Source organism: Protopterus annectens, chromosome 9.part0, assembly GCF_019279795.1.
Source record: "Protopterus annectens isolate FY-2018-M chromosome 9.part0, PAN1.0, whole genome shotgun sequence".
In the NCBI taxonomy this organism is placed as follows: Eukaryota; Metazoa; Chordata; order Ceratodontiformes; family Protopteridae; genus Protopterus; species Protopterus annectens.
In genome coordinates, this window is record NC_056743.1 from 787,186,135 (window position 1) to 787,204,352 (window position 18,218).

General features: G+C 48.0%; 1 protein-coding gene across 2 annotated transcripts in view; it reads right to left on the minus strand.

Moving 5' to 3' along the window:
• Positions 1-18,218, minus strand: part of PRMT1 (protein arginine methyltransferase 1) — a 669,379-nt gene that overhangs the window by 450,459 nt on the left and 200,702 nt on the right. For both annotated transcript variants that reach the window (XM_044083416.1, XM_044083415.1), the window contains exon 5: positions 1,177-1,319. In XM_044083416.1, coding sequence (XP_043939351.1) covers positions 1,177-1,319 — 143 coding nt within the window. The remainder of the gene's footprint in view (positions 1-1,176; positions 1,320-18,218) is intronic.

Below are 18,218 nucleotides of genomic sequence, written 5' to 3' on the forward strand. Positions count from 1 at the left end.
CAATTCTTTCCATGAAGTCAGCCTTCTGGAGGGAAATGTGAAGCAACAATTTCCTCAAAAATAAGAAAACTTCAGAGTGCAAAGAAAAGAATTAAGCACAGCATTCAACAATCCTTGCTGAGAATAAAAAAAGTGTCAAACAGCACGATTCCAAAGTACAGTAAAGGATTGTCCAATTAAAAACAAATTTCCACGAAGTCCTCCTGGTCCACAGAAATTGACACAGAAGCTGCACTATTACTTTCATTCTCTTCCTGGGAAATGTCCTGGGGTGGGGTCAAGGCAGGACCACTATTCCAGGGGATCAGGCAAACCTTTTTAGCTATGCAGAAGATCTTCACCTGGTGCCTGCCACCCCCCCCCCCCCAGATGAAGTGGTTCTCCCCTACCCTCAGAGAACATACAATTAATCGGAGTAACAAAGACCATACTTGCAGTCTCTCTCGTTGGCTGCTGAGCACAGGAGAAAATAGCCTGAAGTGCAAAAAATCCCAACTGACTTTTAGAAAGCGGAAAATATCCAAAAAGCTCATTTGGTTCCACTAGGAAAGAATCCTTGAAGACTGAAGAATGTGAAGAGTCTGCAGCATTTGTAAAGGTGGTAAACTGAGGCAAGAAAATGCAGGATCCACAAAAGCACAAGGTCTTGCCCTTGAGCTACAACAATTACAACTTCTAAAGAAACAGTAAAGTGTGTTTACACAGACATTCACAAGTAACCTGCCCCTCCCACCAAGTAATAGTCCAGTAAAATGTTCCTAGCTCACATTTCACAGTCCGCCTCCAAACACACGTGCCTTCCTTCCCTAGAAAAAAAAAAGGAAGCAGTGGAAAGTTCAGGAAAATTTCCTACCCTTGAAAGATAAGAGTCGCTGCTATGAAACTTTCAGAAGCAGTCTGGTGACAAGCTCTGAAATTTTGGTACTTTCTGGCAATTAGGGTACATGAAAGATGCCCTTAAGCTTTGAAAAGCTGGCCAGTTGGCAGGATACAACCTAAACAGCTTAGGCTACATGCCATGACCCAATACTGAACATCCACTGTTAACCTTAATACAACTCAATCCCCTATTTGGAACAAACCTGCCAGACAAATCTCAACACCTCAAAAGTTTGACCTTCATAAAAACAAAATTAAAACAATGACAGTTCAGTACTTAGCTTTCTAGCCACTCACCAGCCACTTGTCTCTAGCGTAAACAACTGTATTCAACATGGATTCATAGAACAGGCAGTACCCCATCCACTCACTGATGATGATATCCACCTTTTCTACTGGCAACTCCACTTCCTCCACTTTTCCTTTGATTATTGTAATAACTGAAAACAAAATTCCAAAAAAATAAGCACTTTAATGGTTTTGTTGCCCATGTAAGCTTTCATTGTCAAAGGACACATGCTATATCTACACAGACATGAAATGCAAAACATACTTGAGTCATCACTAATCACTGAACAGAAGCAACAAATGTAACCTCAAAACTAATCCCACAATACGGGGGGGGGGGGGGGTAATATCTAAATTGGAAGCTATAATCTACAACCCACGTGTAAAGGAATGTTGTGTTAAAACCAGACTAGTTTTGTGGCCTCATCTTAAGAAAAAAACAGCAGATCAAAGTATGACAAACAGGACTAGAATATTTACAGTAGAAGAATCACAGCAAGAGCTGCATTCTTTCTGCAGTGGTACAGTTTCAGAAGCTGTCCCAGACTCACCTTTCCATGGACTGCTGCCAATGCAGTTTCAGTCAAAGCTTAAAAAAGGCATCCATAAGGACCACTATGGTATAATACACATGCAACATCCACTTCCAATTTTAGAAAAAGTGATGGTAGGGAGCAAGACAGTTGCTTGTACTACCATACAATGTAGCTTAATAGCTTAAGTGGAGTAGACTTAATGTCTCACAGCTCCTAACAATCAAAAAAAGTTCCATAACACTTGAGGGCACCAAATATTCTCTCAAAACTTTAGTATTTGGAAGATGGAAAAATAAAGACCCTAACCCCTCCCGTCAATCATTCCCCAATTCCACTCACTAAGATAGTGCACAGCAAAATCCCTTGCACCTCTTCCATTAGTCTCCAGAACATTCAATGTACTTTCACCAGTCATTTACTAAAGCACGTAGCTCTGCAACAGAGCTTCCAATTTACTTCAAAGGCTGCCCTCACTACAAGAGATTTAAGCCACAAGCAACTCTCCATGCAGTTATCCCCATACTAAATCTCAAGCATGTCACATCTAAAAGGATCTGTTGAGAAAAAGTTCCTCTTCGATGTTGCAGTATTTTATATGCAGGTTTACACCCCTCTTCCTTCACGTACAGCTAGTATTCCAAAGTTTGTCCCCCCCAGTGGAGCGTGGGATGTCCGATGTGGCTCAGGGAAAGTGGCAATAAAAACAAAGTGACATCTGCACACTAGCCCTCCAAATGAAGGCCCCAGTCAGAGCCAGTCCTAGGAGGGCAGAGCCCACCCAGAAGGGCAAATGCAACCTAAAAGGGTGGGAGGGAATACTGCAACATGGAAGAGGACATCTACGGTTATGGTAAGATTTTACACTTCTATGCCCTATTCCAGTGTTGCAGTATTCTACATGTGGATGAGGAGGTGGTCTGGAAGCAGTCTCCAGGAATCAGTGAAGGATAGCCCTGGCAAACACCACCCTGGCTCTAAAAATATGGTCCGGTTTGTAATGCTTGGTGAAGGTGTGAACTGAAGACAACGCATCTGCTTGGGCATCTAGTCCCCTAAAAGGCAGCAACTGAAGAGGCCATAGTGCCGGTGGAGTGTGCTTTTACACCATCTTGCAGGGATTTTCCGTGGTGGTGGTAGCAGGTGACACCTTGGAAATTCAGACAGATGGTCTGTTTGGTCACTGTCTCCTTCCACCCTAGAGTCCTGGAGAAGGCAAACAGTTCAGATTGTCTGATGGACTTGGTTTTGTGTAGATGAAACCTGAGCTGCCTGAACATCTAGGGAATGAAGTACTCAGCTACATTCTTTCCCAATCCTCAGGAGGAACAGTAGACATACGGCCTGGTTCAAGGATAGGCCATTCACCACCCTGGGCATGAAAGAAGGGTTAGTTCTAAGAGTAACTGTCAATGTGGAAAAACAGGAAGGGTGTGGTAGTCATGAGAGCTTGCAGCTCCGAGACCCTCCTGGCTGAGGTAACGGCCACTAATAAAGTTTACCATGTGCAAAGTTTTAGGGAGGCCTTGTCTGCTGGTTCAAAAGGAGAACAAAGATCAAGGTGGATGGGATGTTTCCTGGGGGAGTCTTACGTGGTGTACCTCAGAGGAAGAATTCGGCAAGGAATGTGGATGCTAGGGGTGGATCCAGAGGAAGATGTGCAGAGATTGCAGACAAGTGAGCTCTAATTGAAGAGTACGCCAGACCTGTCTGCAATAGTTCACAGATAAGACAGGCCTAGAGGGGTCTCACTTGCTAGTGGGTCCAACTGTCGTGACACCATATGTAAAACCTTATCCACTTTTGAAAAGGTAAGATGGTCAGATGTCCTGGTCTCCTGCAGGACACAGCATGTCCTTGTTGTAAAAGTGTCTGAATGGGATCAAATTCAGAACCACAGGGTGACGTGCAGTGACTGCCACTGTGGGTGGATCTGTGATCCCTTGTGCTGTGTGAGGAGGTCCACTGAGGGGAGACTTAGTGTGCCATTGGACAAGTGGAGTAGGGGGAAAGTACAGTTTTGTACCCACCATAAATGTAGATGTCCGATAGATATGCAACTGCAGTCATAACATATGGGGTTGTCCTGCCTCAGGCAGACCTCGGTCGGCCGAATTCCAAAGTCTGGGTCCGGCGTCGGCTGGTGTCGCCTCCTCAGACGTCACAACGGCTGGAGTATAAAGGCATCGGCCAACGCCATCTTCAGTTTCTTGCCCCAGATGCCAGGTGCCCTCCTAGGAAGGCTAAATTTGGTAAATGGATAAAAATAATCCCAAACATGCACAGCAGTAATAAAGAGATACACCATAGGAGATACCCCCAGCTGAAGGGAAAAGGGGTAGGGACCCAAAAAGAATACAGAGGGGTAGGAGGGTGGGAAAATCCGACTGCAGTTGCATATCTGACATCTACATTTATGGTAGGTACAAAACTGTACTATGTCCTTCAAGAATGCAACTGCAGTCATAACATATGGGTTGAATACCATAGCCAAGCTGGGGGTGGATGGAACTATGATAAGGATGGTGTAGCTAAAATCCCCTGCAGGACTGCCGAAGCAAAGCCTGCTCGGGATCTGGAGTATAAGGGCAGGTGGTAGTGCTTGGTAAATGTATGCACAGAGCTCCATGTGGCAGCCTCTAAAATGTCCTTTGTTGCCACTCCTCTTAGGAAAGCGGTGGAAGTGGCTATAGCTCTGGTGGAGTGTGACCAAATATTGGCTGGCACACTTTTTCCATGGAAAGAATAGCAAAATCTGATGCAATGTCCAATCCATTTTGAAATAGTTTGCTTGGAGATAGCTTTTCCTTGGAATCCAGCAGCATAAGCTACAAACAGCTGGTCAGACTTTCTGGTGGCCTTAGTTCTGTCCAAGTAGTAGCGTAGTTGTCTGTGTATGTTGTATGCAGTAGTTTTTCCCCCCTATTTTGAGGATTGGGGAAGAATGTAGGTAGATGAATAGCTTGATTTAGAGACACCCTGGAAATTACTTTTGGCATGAAAGTAGGATTGGTTCTTAGAGACCGTCTTGATGAAAAATGAGGAAGGGGGCACTGCCATGAGTGCCTGTATCTCCGAAACTCTTCTTGCAGAGGTGACTGCCAATAAGGCAGTCTTCCATGACAGAAATTGCATTTCTGAGGTTGCTGCTGGCTCAAATGGAGGAAGTTAGTTTTTCCAACACATAGTTGAGGTCCCATGCAGGTACTGGCTGTTTTCTGGGAGGTTTGATGTTCTTTATCCCTCTTAGAAACTGTCTTAGCAGAGGATGCGAAAACACTGGAGGGTCACAGTTGTATTTTGCTGAGATTGCTGAGGCATGAATCCTTATTTAGTATGAGAGTCCAGTATGAAATAGTTCTGCCAAGTATTCTAATATCCGAGGTATACTCAGTAATGCTGTGTCCTGACCCCTGTTGGCATTCCAGATACTGAATCTCTTCCACTTGGCTGAATTGTTTTTTCTGGTGGAAGGTCTGCGTGCTTCCAGCAAGATCTCTTGAACAGATTTGGAAAGAGAGTTAGGTGTTGAAGTCATGGTAGCCTCCAGGCTGTCAGATGCAATGTTTTCAGGTCTTGATGTACAGTCCTGTAATTGTGTTGAGTTAGGAGCAGGGGCCATAGGGTCAAAGGCCATGGTTTGGTCCGAGTTATGGTCAATAGCAATGGGTACCAGTGTTGCCTTGGCCAGTCTGGAGCCATCAAGATGCCTGTTGGTTCTGCTTTGATCTTCAGTATCACCTTGGTCAGCAGAGGCAGGGGAGGGAATGCATAAATTTTTAGAGAATTCCAGCTGAAGGAGAGAGCATCCGTTTTCCAAGCTAGAGGGTGGTAAGTCCTTGTGCAGAACTTTTCCAGGTGATTTAAGTGGGAAGCAAAAAGATCTACATCCGGTCTTCCCCATGTCCTTGCCAGTTGAGAGAAAATGTGAGGGTGCAGCATCCATTCGTGTGGATCCATGAAATTTCTGCTCAGATTGTCCGCCAGTACATTGGTCCTTGCCTGGTACAAACTGGGATTGTAAATGCATCTTCAGGCTCAGGGATTTTTCCCAGAGAAGCATTGTCAGTCTGCAGAGGGGATAAGAATGAGTGCCTCCCTGCTTATATACCACATGACAGTGGTGTTCTGTCCTTATTAGCAGATGTCCCTGTTTTAGTGATTTTTCGAAAATCTCGATGGCATGAATCACTGCCAACATCTCCTTTTGGTTTATGTGCAGATGTCTTTCCTTTGGCGTCCAAAGACCTTGAATGCATCTGCCCTCCATGTGCGCCCCCCATACATGGTCTGAGGCGTCTGTTATCATTTGGTTTGCTTGAGGTCTGTTGAAAGACATGCCCTCGTTTAGTTGACTGGCTTGAGCCCACCATAGGAATTCCTCTTGCAGACATGGAATAAGTGGGATTATGTCCTCTAGGCTGTTGTGTTGAGACCATAAGTTTTTTTTAAATGCCATTGCAGCTCTCTCATATGAAGTCTTGCCAAAGGTATCAGAAGGATACAAGATGCCATGAAACCCAGGGCCTGCAGGATTTTCCTTGCAGTCTGCTGGGAAAGCTTTGCTAGGCCTTTGAAGTACTCTGGTAAATGCTGCTGTTTTTCCTCTGAGGTAGGCCATTTGGTTTTCCATGTCCAGGTTGGCTCCTAGGAATATAATTTGTTGGGATGGTAGTAAGTTTGACTTCTGAATGTTGACTGTGTATCCCAAGGCCTGCAGTAGATGCATGACATATTCCAAATTCCCTTTTAAGGTTTGTCTGCTTGTATGAGGCAGTCGTCCAAGTAGGGGTATATTTGAATCCCCTTCAGTCTGCAGTGTGCCACTACTGATGCCAGGCATTTCGTGAACACTCTGGGCGCAGTAGATAAGCCAAACGGCAATGCTGAGAATTGATAATGCTCTGTCCCTGCAGGAAATCTGAGGTATCTTCTGCAGCTTTGTCTGATTGGGACATGCAGGTATGCCTCCTTGAGGTCCAGAGTGACCAGCCAAGACCCCTTCCCCAACATGGGAAGAAGTTGCTGCAACGTCAGCATTTTGAACTTTGGCACAATGAGAAAAGTGTTTAGAGTTGACAAGTCCAGTATGGGTCTCCATTTGTTTTCTTTTCTTGGAACAAGGAACAGTCTTGAATAAAATCCCTGGCCTTGCTCCTGAGGAGGTACCCTTTCTATTGCTTTTATACTTAATAGCTTGGAAACTTGAGTGAGTGCCTCTGCCCTTTGATGTGGCAGGTTTGGCATGCCTTGTTTTATTGGTAATGTGTGGAAGTGGAATCTGTAACCTTTGTCTAACAAATCCAGACTCCAATTGTCCTTGGTTAAGATATGCCAGTTTTGTGAGAATAAGGCTAGTTTTCCGCCCAAAGGTGCTTCTTTGAACCTTTGTAGGCGGTACGAAAGTCAAGTCATTGTGATTGTCCTTGTGGTGCAGCTGAACTCTCTGCACCACTTCTTTGATTTGGAGGATGCCATTGGCGGCCCCTGTAAGATCCTCGGTATTGCCCTCTACCCCGGGCACGTCTGCTTTCACCTTTGAGACTTGTCAGAGCCGGGGGAAGGACCAATTCTTGGAGGGCCAGTTTCTGCTGAATCTGGGTGGCTGGACCTGAAGGAAATCCTTGACCGTCTGTACCGACTGGTTTTTCCTCTATGGATTTCAATACATCTTGTGCAGTAGCACCAAAAAGCTTTTGTTTTTCCAAAGGTGCATCCAGTAACTTTACTTTAACATGGTCAGGCAAAGACTGATCCTTCAACCAAGCATGTCTACGTATCACAGCTGCCCTACATGAAGCTTCAAGTGCATCATAACCACACCGCAGAAAATGGTTATTAACCTGCTGAGTGTTATGAATATGATCCTGCAGTGCCTTTTTATCAATAGGCTCAGGAGAGGCCAACTTTCTGTAAATCATCCAGGAGAAAATCTTGGTAATGAAACATGTGAAAAAGGCAGTTGAGACCTCATAGCTAGGGTAGTAGAGGTATATACTTTTTTTTACCCCATCTCTCCAGGGACCTTGCTTCTGTCAGCTGGCAGTGGGTTTTTGGCAGAGGAGGAAGCCACTCCCTTGGGGCCCTGTGAAATAGTTTCTAGATCCACAGAGTGAGCCTTAAAAAGGTGCTTGTGAGTGTCAGGGACCCTATATCTGTATGGCTTGACCGGAGCAGGAGGAAGAGAATCAGGGTTGGCACTGGAGTCAGAGAAAACATCATCCAAAACATCCATAACTGGAGGGATAGCCAAAGGTCTGTGCTGGGGAAGCTTGAGGAAAGTACGAAGCCTTTTCCTCGAGTCAGAGAACTCCTGACCCTGCCATTGAAAATGTTCCCTCATGGAATGCCGGACTTCGCCAAATGAGAAATCCTCTTGAGGGGAGGCAGAGGGAATTGATTCCTCAGCATCAGAGTCCTCGTATGCCTGGAAGGGTTCTTGGGTATCAATGCTCAGAATCCCCAGAGGCTTCATCCGAGGAGAGGTCGTCCGCCTGCTCAGTTCTAGGCCTTTTTTCTGCAGGTGGCTGAGAACCCCTGTCTGGATGAGGCTGAGACCCCCTGATAAGGGAAAGAAGATCTGCAGCCACAGACATGATCTGCTTACCAGATGAAGGGGCCTGGGCAGGTTTAGGATGGGCCTTGGCCTGACTGGAGGCCTTAGCACGTGCAAAGGCCTTGGACATTGAGACAGGAGGCCTAGCAGCCCCACGTGCAGGCGTTAACCTTGTCCACAAGAATGGTGTTGGGTAGATCCAGAACTTCGGTTTCCGGCAGAAAATCAACAACCGGCACCGGAGAGATCTCAGAGACCGAAGGTCGTGTTAACGCTGTGTCGGCCTGGAGCGGTTGATTTACCACTTCCGAGGGGACCGGAGCGCTAGCAGAGGATTTAGGAGTAGCATCGGTAGAGGACGCGGGCCGAGGATGTCAGCCCCGGTCCTTGCGTTTTTTAGCAGATTGGGTTGTCAGCAGATCCAACGGCATGATGTACGCAAAAGATTCACCGAAAAAGTCCTTGGTGAATTCTGCCCGGTGCCTGAGTGCGCTTATTAAAGCAAGCACAGGCAGAGACGTCGTGGTCTGGGCCCAGGCAAGGAAGGCAGAGAGAATGGAAGTCCTTATGAGGTATTTGTTTACCACAAGACAAACAACTTTCTCAATTTGTTCCGACATCGGCTGAGGCAAGAATAAATGTTCCCCAACGGGGTACTTAGCTTTTAGATGACTTCGGTACTGAAAACACAGGAGCTGACCGACCGGCACTTGCGAACTGCTTCTGCTTCGGGCACCGCGCGGCAAGAAAGACTGAAGATGGCGTCGGCCGATGCCTTTATATACTCCAGCCGTTGTGACGGAGAGGAGGCGACACCAGCCGACGCCGGACCCAGACTTTGGAATTCAGCCGACCGAGGGCTGCCTGAAGCAGGACAACCCCATATGTTATGACTGCAGTTGCATTCTTGAAGGACATCCAGCACAGTCGTGACTAGCAAGGAGTCACCAGCAAGATATTTGGCATGTCGTGCTGGATTTCCAGCAGGACCTTCTAAATCAATAGGAAGGGGGAATGCACACAAATTTCCCCATCCATGATACTGAAAAGCCATCTGTTGCCAGTGCCTGGGGGTCTAGTATCCTGCTGTAGAAGCTAGGAAAGTACAGTTTTGTACCTACCATAAATGTAGATGGAGTGTAGACACTGCTGCAGTCATTACACTTGGGTTATCCTGCCGTCAGGCGGTTTCCCCAGCCGGCCTGAGTTGCAAAGTCTTGGTCCGGTGTCGGTTGCGGTCACCTCCTCCCTGACGTCAGTGCGACAGGGGTATACAAGATGCAGCCGACGCCATGTTCTTCAGTTTTTCTTGCCCCAGATGTCAGGTGCCCCCAAATAAGTAGGAAATTCAAATTGCTAATAAAACATACATAAGAAATGCAAACATACTTTCAGCTATCAGCTACCAGCAAATACTCCCCATAGGTAGTAAAAAGTAGAGGAATTAGGTACGTTCTAGCCAGTAAGAGGGAAAGGAGGGAGGGTAACCTGGACTGCAGCAGTGTCTACACTCTACATTTATGGCAGGTACAAAACTGTACTATGTTCACCGTGCGACACTGCTGCAGTCATTACACTTGGGTAGAATCCCAAAGCTGAGGTAGGGTGGTTGGTTCTATAAAGCATTAGGGGTGGCTATAAGGCCCTGCAGCACTGCAGAGGCGAAGCCAGCTCTGGATTTAGAGTACAGAGGCAGATGGTAATGCATGAAGGTATGCACAGAACTCCATGCTGCTGCTTCCAAAATATCCTTGATAGGTACTCCTCTGAGGTAAGCAGTTGAAGTGGCTGTTGCCCTGGTGGAGTGAGATCTAATGCTGTTAGGCACAGGTTTTCCATGGTGCGTATAGCAGAAACATATGCAGTGTCCTATCCATTTGGAAATGGTCCGTTTTGAAATAGCTTTTCCCTGTGCTGCTGCAGCATATGCTACCAATAATTGCTCAGATTTTCTGAAAGCTTTGGTTTTGTCCAAGTAGACGCGTAACTGCCTGTGAATGTCCAATGAATGCAGTAGTCTTTCCCCTTTATTCTGTGGTTTTGGATAAAAAGTAGGCAAGTGAATGGTTTTGGTTTAGATACACACTTGAAACCACCTTGGGCATAAACTTTTAGTTATGTACTTACCATAACTTTAGATGTTTGGGATCCATCTCGCCTACATTCTGTACTGATGGGTTTGGAGCCGATCCTCGGCTCCGACTCTGCACGCTATACTATAGAACGAAGTCTCTTATTGGCAGAGTTATCCTACATCCCAGGATGCACCACCACCACTGCTTCCCCAGATCTTGTTTGTCCGCACACATGCACACACATAGACTGTTGATATAACATTGCAGGTGTTTCAAGATGAAACTGCTGAACTCGAACCGTCCGGTCTCTTCTGATCTCCAAGGCAGGGGGAAGGTGGGTGGGTTATTAGGAATGTAGGCGAGATGGATCCCAAACATCTAAAGTTATGGTAAGTACATAACTAAAAGATGTTATGTGATCCTATCTCGCCTACATTCTGTACTGATGGGACAGCGTCCCTAGCACCTGATTCCTGGGTGGCTCACTGGAAAACACTCCTGAGAACTGTGGAACCGAAGGAAGCTCGCCCCAGAGATGCCACGTCCAATTTGTAATGAGAAATGAAGGTGTGAGGAGAAGACCACGTAGCCGCAGCACAAATGTCACTAATGGCAAGCTTAGAATGAAAAGCTGCCGAAGTAGCCATAGCCCTGGTAGAATGAGCTTTCACAGTAGATGTAAGCTCTTTATTAATGAAGTATGACTGACAGTCTGATCCACTTGGCAATAGTGACTTTCGTGACGGCTTTGCCCAATTTGTCCGAAAAGGACACAAACTGATCTGTTTTCCGTGTTTGGTGCGTCCTATCCAAATAGAAGTGCAATTGCCTATGAACATCTAAGGTGTGAAAGATGTATTCCGCTCAGAGTACTTTGGGAAGAAAACTGGAAGTTCCAATGACTGTTGCAGACAAACTAGAACAAACCTTGGGAACAAGGATGGATTTGGTCTGAGGGATACTCTATCCTTGTGAAAAACCAGGTATGGTGGTTTGACACATAGGGCTTGAAGTTCCGAAACTCTTCTGGCTGATGTAATTGCAACTAAGAAAGCAGTCTTCCAAGAAAGAAATTTCAAGTCACAAGTTGCTGCCGGTTCGAAGGGGGAAGAGGTCAAAGCACCTAACACAACATTAAGGTCCCACGGTGGAGCGGGATGAGATATCGGGGGCCGAAGCAGCCCAGCACCTTTCATGAAGGCTTTACACAACTTGTTGCTCAAAGGTGGTTCTATGCTCTCATGAAAATTGGAAATAGCTGTCAATTGAACCTTAATGGTAGAGACCGAAGAACCTTGACTGAACAGAGAAGCTAAGAACTTCTGATACCGGGACAGTTATGGGATCTAATCCCCAGAGTTGGGCTCAAAAAGCAAATCTCTTCCATTTGCTGTTATACATTTTCTTAGAATTCTTGTGGGCAGAGGACAAGATATGTATGACTTCCGACCTTAGTCCGGAACCATGCTTTGGATCCGGAAGAGGAGCCAGGCTGTTAGCTTCGAGTGGAGGGACTGGTGATGCAGTCCTGACTGATGGGTCAAGAGGTCCAAAACTTGGTCCAAGAACCATGGACCGTCCAGTGCATATTTCCGAAGAAAGGGAAATCAGACTTGACGAGGCCAGTATGGGGCAATTAAAATCATCTTGCTCTCCAAGCGAATCGCCTTCTGGATCACCTTGGGAAGAAGGGGAACCGGTGGAAAGGCGTATAGCAGGCCGGTGGGCCAAGCTTGGACTAGGGCGTCCTTGGAAATCTCCCCCGGAACTGGGGTGAGAGAAGAACTGTTGGCATTTCGTATTGAGAGGGGTTGCGAATAGGTCGCAACAAGGAGTTCCCCATCTTCTGAAAATCTGAGTTGCCACTCTGTCGTTCAGAGACCACTTGAGGGGAGAACACAGTTCTGCTCAGTCTGTCGGTTATCACATTGGATCTCCCTGGAATGTGTGTTGCTACCAAAGAACGTTTGGTTGCAATCGCCCAATCCCATACCTTCATGGCCTCTCTGCAAAGGGGGTAGGATCTGGATCCTCCTTGCTTGTTCAGGTACCAGACTACTGACATGTTGTCGGACTGAATGGCAATCATGCCCTGGGGGAGGTAACTGTAGTGCTTGCAGTGATAGAAGCACCGCCCTCATTTCCAGTATGTTGATGTGGAGGAGACTCATCTGAGTGCCACTTGCCTTGGACTGACCTGCCCAGGTAATGTCCCCCCCACCCCGTCTGGGAGGCGTCCATAGTCAATGTGGCCACTGGAGGTGGTGGAACGAAGGGTCGCCCCTGATCCAGATTGGAGGAAAGAAGCCACCAACGAAGGTCCTGTTTGCACATCTCTGATCAGAATGAGGTGACTGAGGGAGATCCTGATAAGACCACTGGACTGACAGGAGCCACTGGAGAATCCTCATATGTAACCTTGCCAAGGGGACTAGGAAACGGTGGCCGACATGGAACCTAACAGTTGTAGGACCATCCTGGCTGGGGCTCTGCGTTTGAGGAGCAAGGCTCGAACTTGAAACTGTAATGTTTCTATCCTCTCCGAAGGAAGATCGACCCGCATTTGCTTTGAGTCTATCTACTCCGATAAACCGTATGCGCTGAGATGGCAGCAACACAGACTTTGCCCAAATGAAGGTGATTCCTAGGGAGTTGCCTAGAGATATAGTGGCTGCTAGGTTTTGCAAGAGTAGACGCCTGGAGGTGGCAGTTAAAAGCCAGTCGTCTAGGTATGGAAACACCTGGAATCCTAGACTTCTCAGATGAGCAGTCACCACCGCCAAACATTTGGTGAACACCCTGGGGGCTGTGGTGAGACCAAAGGGCAGTGCACGGAACTGGAAATGACCGTCTCCCAGGCTGAAGCGCAAGTGTCTCCTGGACACCTGATCTATCAGGATGTGATAATAGGTGTCCTTGAGATCTATGGAGCACATCCAAACACCCTTCTCCAACAGCGGGAGAATGGATTGTAAGGTGACCATCCGGAACTTGGACTTCTTGACAGATCGGTTTAGTTTGCTGAGATCCAAAATGGGCCTCAAATCCCCGGTCTTTTTTGGCACCAAAAAGAATCTTGAGTAAGTCCCTAATCCGGTCTGGCCTTCGGGGACCGGTTGGATGACTCCTTTTTGAAGCAGCTTTGAGATTTCGATGGCTGCGAGATCCCGTTGACTGGGTGGTGGGTCCGGGATTTTCCGGGATGGTGGGGAGGGTTGAGAAAAGGGGATGGTGTAACCTCCGGCGATGATTCGGAGCACCCATCGGTCCTGAGTGATACCCTCCCAGGCCTTTAGGTGCTTCGAAAAACGACCGACTGGCTCCGGAGCTGCACAGTCGGGCAATCCTTCAGGGATGCTGGAAGGCTGAAGAGCCACGAAAGGACTCTCGGTCTCCAGTGTTGCGGGGGCCTCCGCCGCCTCTGGGACGACGTCTTCCTGAAAAATTTCCCCCTCCTCTGCCTCTAGAAGGGGGATAGCCCTGCTGTAAGGAGTAAGCCTTTTGAGATTTACGGAACCACATTTTCCCCCCCACTTCTAGCCTTGGGATAAGGCCTGAAGGGAGTGGAAAACAGTGCCCCTACAGCAGTCAAGGTCTTACCCTCTTGTTCACAGCGGGTCAAGGTGTCCTTTACCTTGGGTCCAAACAGAGGACCCATCGAAGGGAGCGTCGGCAAAGGAAGACTCGAAGGCTTCCGCAAAGTGACTCAGGCGGAGCCAGGCTGGTCTCTGTAGAGCAACACCTGTTCCCGCCGCTCTACTCGCCCCCTCGGCTGCATACGAAATGAGCCTCATGGACGAGTTCGATAAGGTAGCCAGCTGAGAGCTAACCGTCTGGGCCAACTGCTCAGGTAGGTTACCAGAGAGGGTATCTGTAAGTTCCTTGACCAGATCCCTCTGAAGTCTGGTGAAGTGAGTCAAATAATTCAGAGACCTTAAAGTAAAGGCTGCTGAAGTAAGGGCCCGCTTCCCGTACCGATCCATGCTCCTGGACTATTAGGAGGATGGATGGACGTAGACGCCTCTGCCACATCTTGCTGGGTAGCAGATGACACCAACCGGGCATCTACAGCCACACCTTTGGAGAGAAATTCCTTTTCGGGGGGCTGAAAGAAATTTATTGGGGCGAGCTGGCACCGGTTCCACAGAATCCGGGTGCTCCCACGCCCTTAGAGAGATCAAATCTAGAAGCTCATTGAAGGGCGGAGACACCCAGGAGGCGGAGGGCTGAGCCCCGAAGGCTCAGAGGAATACAGACTCCTCAGCAGAAGGGGGATTGGACTGCCAGTCGCCTCGTTGCTTCAGGATTTCTAAGATGTCCGCAAAGGAGACATCATCCGAGGACGACTTGGGGGACCCCTCCGCATCATAGAGGTCAGTGTCAGAGGTGAGAGACTCGTCAGGGGAGTAGACGTGCTTCTTGCACTCTCTTCCTTGGAGGTTCCTCAGAAGACACCTCGGAAGGACCTCCAGGAAGGGGGGAACTCCCGATGGGGGTGACCTCAGGCCCCAGGGTTCCGCTGTCTTGAGACAGGGGGACAACAAAGGAGGCAGTCTCCGTGCCAAGGGAAGGTGCCGGAGAGACTGTGGAGGTAGCCAAAGAAGATTTGGCCAAAGCACTCCTCATGGCCCTGAAGGCCAGACCCCCAGAGTCCTGGGAAGGTCCGACCCCCAAGGCCACAACAGTAGACGGCACTCCCGCAGCAGACGCACCGAGAGGGAGGCTTGGAACCGAAAACATCGGTTCCAAAGAGTCACCCCCCGGGGCCGACTGAGGAGGTCCGAGTACCGAACTCAGATCCGAAGGTCGGGGTTAGAGTAAGGGTCGGAGCCGACCCGAAACCCTCCATCGGCTCCGCCAGCACCGGCTCCAACGGTGCCGAGGCTGTTGGAGGAGGAACTACAATAACAGGGTGGGCAATCGGCTCCGGAGTAGACTGGGCTGGAGCCGAAACCAACTTTTGAGAGACAGGAGACTGAAACAGCCTTTGAAGTACCCTGTCGATGTCCGAAGACATCCTCGAAGACAGAGAAGAGATCGAACGAGTTCGAGTCGACTTCTCCACCGGCTCCAAAGGACTGGGGGACCGGCTTAGAATCGTCGATAAATATCGGTGCAGAGGGAGACTCCACAACCAATGCAATTTCCCTCTGAGCCGAAGAGGACTTCGGCGCCGAAGGGGAAGAGTCTGAGCGGGTGACTCATCGGCTCCGAAGGCAGAGGAGCCGATGAAGGTGACCCGCCTCTAAGCTCTAGCCGTCTGCTCCGAAGCCAGAGGAGTCAAGGCTGGAGGCATCGAGGCAGACCGTTCCGCCCTCGGCTCTGAAGTCCGTGGAGCCGATGGAGAAGCCTGCCAAGATTTCTTTGTGGCCAGTTCCAACGGGCTGGTCGGAGCAGACGATTTCTTTTTCTTCGAAGGTGGAGGAAGAAGACAAAGCCTCCTCAAAAGAAGGTGTAATAAGCCCTTTTAAAATTAATGTGTTTTTCCTCTCTTGGAGGACTCGGGAGGAAAAAGCGTGACAAACGCTGCATGACTCCTGAAGATGTTTAGGGCCTAAACAATACACACGAGTGATCGTCCGTTATGGACATTTTGTAGCTGCATTTAGAGCATTTCTTGAACCCAGATGGTCTGTGCCCTTTCGACATACTGACAGCCAAACACTACCACAAGAGAGAAACTTTTTCCAAAAGTTTTTGTGAAGAAAATAAGGACAAGACCCCTCTAGTAGAAACTGGATACTTGACCAACTAACACTACAACAAGACTCACACTAAATTCACTCACACGCGAGGGCAAGGCCCCTCTAACTTAAACGGGATCCTTCCCTCAATACAAAGACAAATTCACCCCAAAAATACTCTAACCACTCACACAACAACGATAGCTGTTAAAACAGCTTTTGGGTAGATTAATCAAAAATTTGACAAAATTTTAGAAGAAACAACTTAGCTCAGCCAAGTCAGAGACCACGTCTTTGCTGTAAAGCGGCAAACGAGATCTGGGGAAGCAGTGGTGGTGCATCCTGGGATGTAGGATAGCTCAGCCAATAAGAGACTTTGTTCTATAGTATAGCGTGTCGAGTCGGAGCAGAGGATCGGCTCCGAACCCATCAGTACAGAATGTAGGCGAGATAGGATCACAACATCGTAAGGTTAAGTTCTCAAGAATACCCTGTCCTGGTGGAAAATGAGGAAAGGTTCCACTGCCATTAGTGCCTGTAGTTCTGAAACTCTTCTTGCAGAAGTTACTGCCGGGAGTAGAGCAGTTTTCCAAGAAATGTATTTTAATTCTGCCGTGCTAGCTGGTTCAAAAGGAGGTAGTTAATTTTTCCAAAACAAAGTTGAGGTCCCAAGTTGGAGTAAGTGCTCTACGGGGCAGTCTTATGTTTTTAGCCCCTCTGAGGTAGTTTTAGCAAAGGATTAGAGAAAATTGGCAGATCTGTGTTGTAATGTGCAGAGATGGCAGAGGCGTGGATCTTGATGAAAAACAGAGGCCTTTGTCCAGCATCTCAAATATTTAGTATGAGGAATGTTTGGCACAAGGAGCGTCAAGGCTGCGAGCCCAGTTCTAGGCAAAGAATCTCTTCCATTTATCAGAGTAGGCTTTCCTAGTACTAGGCCTTCTGACCTCCAGAATGACATCCATAACGGCTTTGGAGAGAGGCACTGCTTGCGTGGCTAGGGAATCTTCCATGCAGCTAGGTTTAGTGTCTTTAGCTGGCTGTGGAGTAAGTGATTGTGCTGAGACAGCAGATGTGGTATTTGAGGCAAAATCCAGGGTGGTCCTTGTGCTAAGTTTTTTAAGATTGGGTACCAGTGCCGACGTGGCCAGTGTGGTGGTGCAATCAGGATCATTTTTGGCTCTTGCCTGGCTTTTATGAGTACCTTTGGGAAAGGGGGCAGTGGTGGAAAAGCATATACTTGTAGGTTCTTCCAGCTGAAAGAGGGCATCCACTTTCCATGCTTGCGGATGGTAACTCCTTGTGCAGAATTTCTTTAGCTGGCAATTCATTGGGGAGGCAAACAGATGTCCAGGCTCCACCATTTGTTATCATTCTGAATATTTGAGGATTCAATTCCAAATCGTGGGGATCCATGATATTTCTGCTCAAGTCGTCTGGCAGTGTGTTTTTCTCTCCTGGCTGGAATTGTGCTTGAACTGGATAGTTTATAGCCGTGTTCAAGGTCATGGCTTGTCTGAGAGGGGGTAGGAGTGAGTGCCCCTTGCTTGTTTATGTACCACATAACTGTGGTGTTGACGTCTTTAGTAGTTATCCTGGATGCAACAGGTCCTTGAAAGCTGTAAGGGCATTTTGTACAGCTAGCATCTCTGATGTGAAGATGCCTTTGTTCTGCGGGCCACTTGCCCCGAATACATTTTCCTGCCATGTGTGCTCCCCAGGCATAATCCGATGCATCTGTTGTCAGAGTGTGCCTGGCTGTGTGTTGAGTGAAAGGCTGTCCCTTGTTGAGGTGACAAGCTTGAGCCCACCATCAAAACTCCTGTTGAAGGCAAGGTATTAGTGGTATAACTGATGTCCTTCAAGGATGCATCTGCAGTCATAACATATAGGTTGTCCTGCCTCACGCAGCCCTTCGGTCGGCCGGATTCCAAAGTCTGGGTCTGGCCTCGGCTGATGTCGCACTTTCCCCGACGTCAGAGCGTCTGTGGGGTATAAAAGCATCAGCCGACGCCATTTTCCTCAGTCTTTCTTGCTGTGCGGTGCCCGAAGCAGAAGCTGTTCGCAAGTGCCGGTCGGTCAGATCCAGTGATTTCAGCTACCGAAAACTTCGAAAAAGCTAAGTACCCCGTTGGGGACTCTTTCTTGCCTCAGCCGATATCAGATAAAGTAAATAATTGTTTAACTTGTGGGAAACAAATAC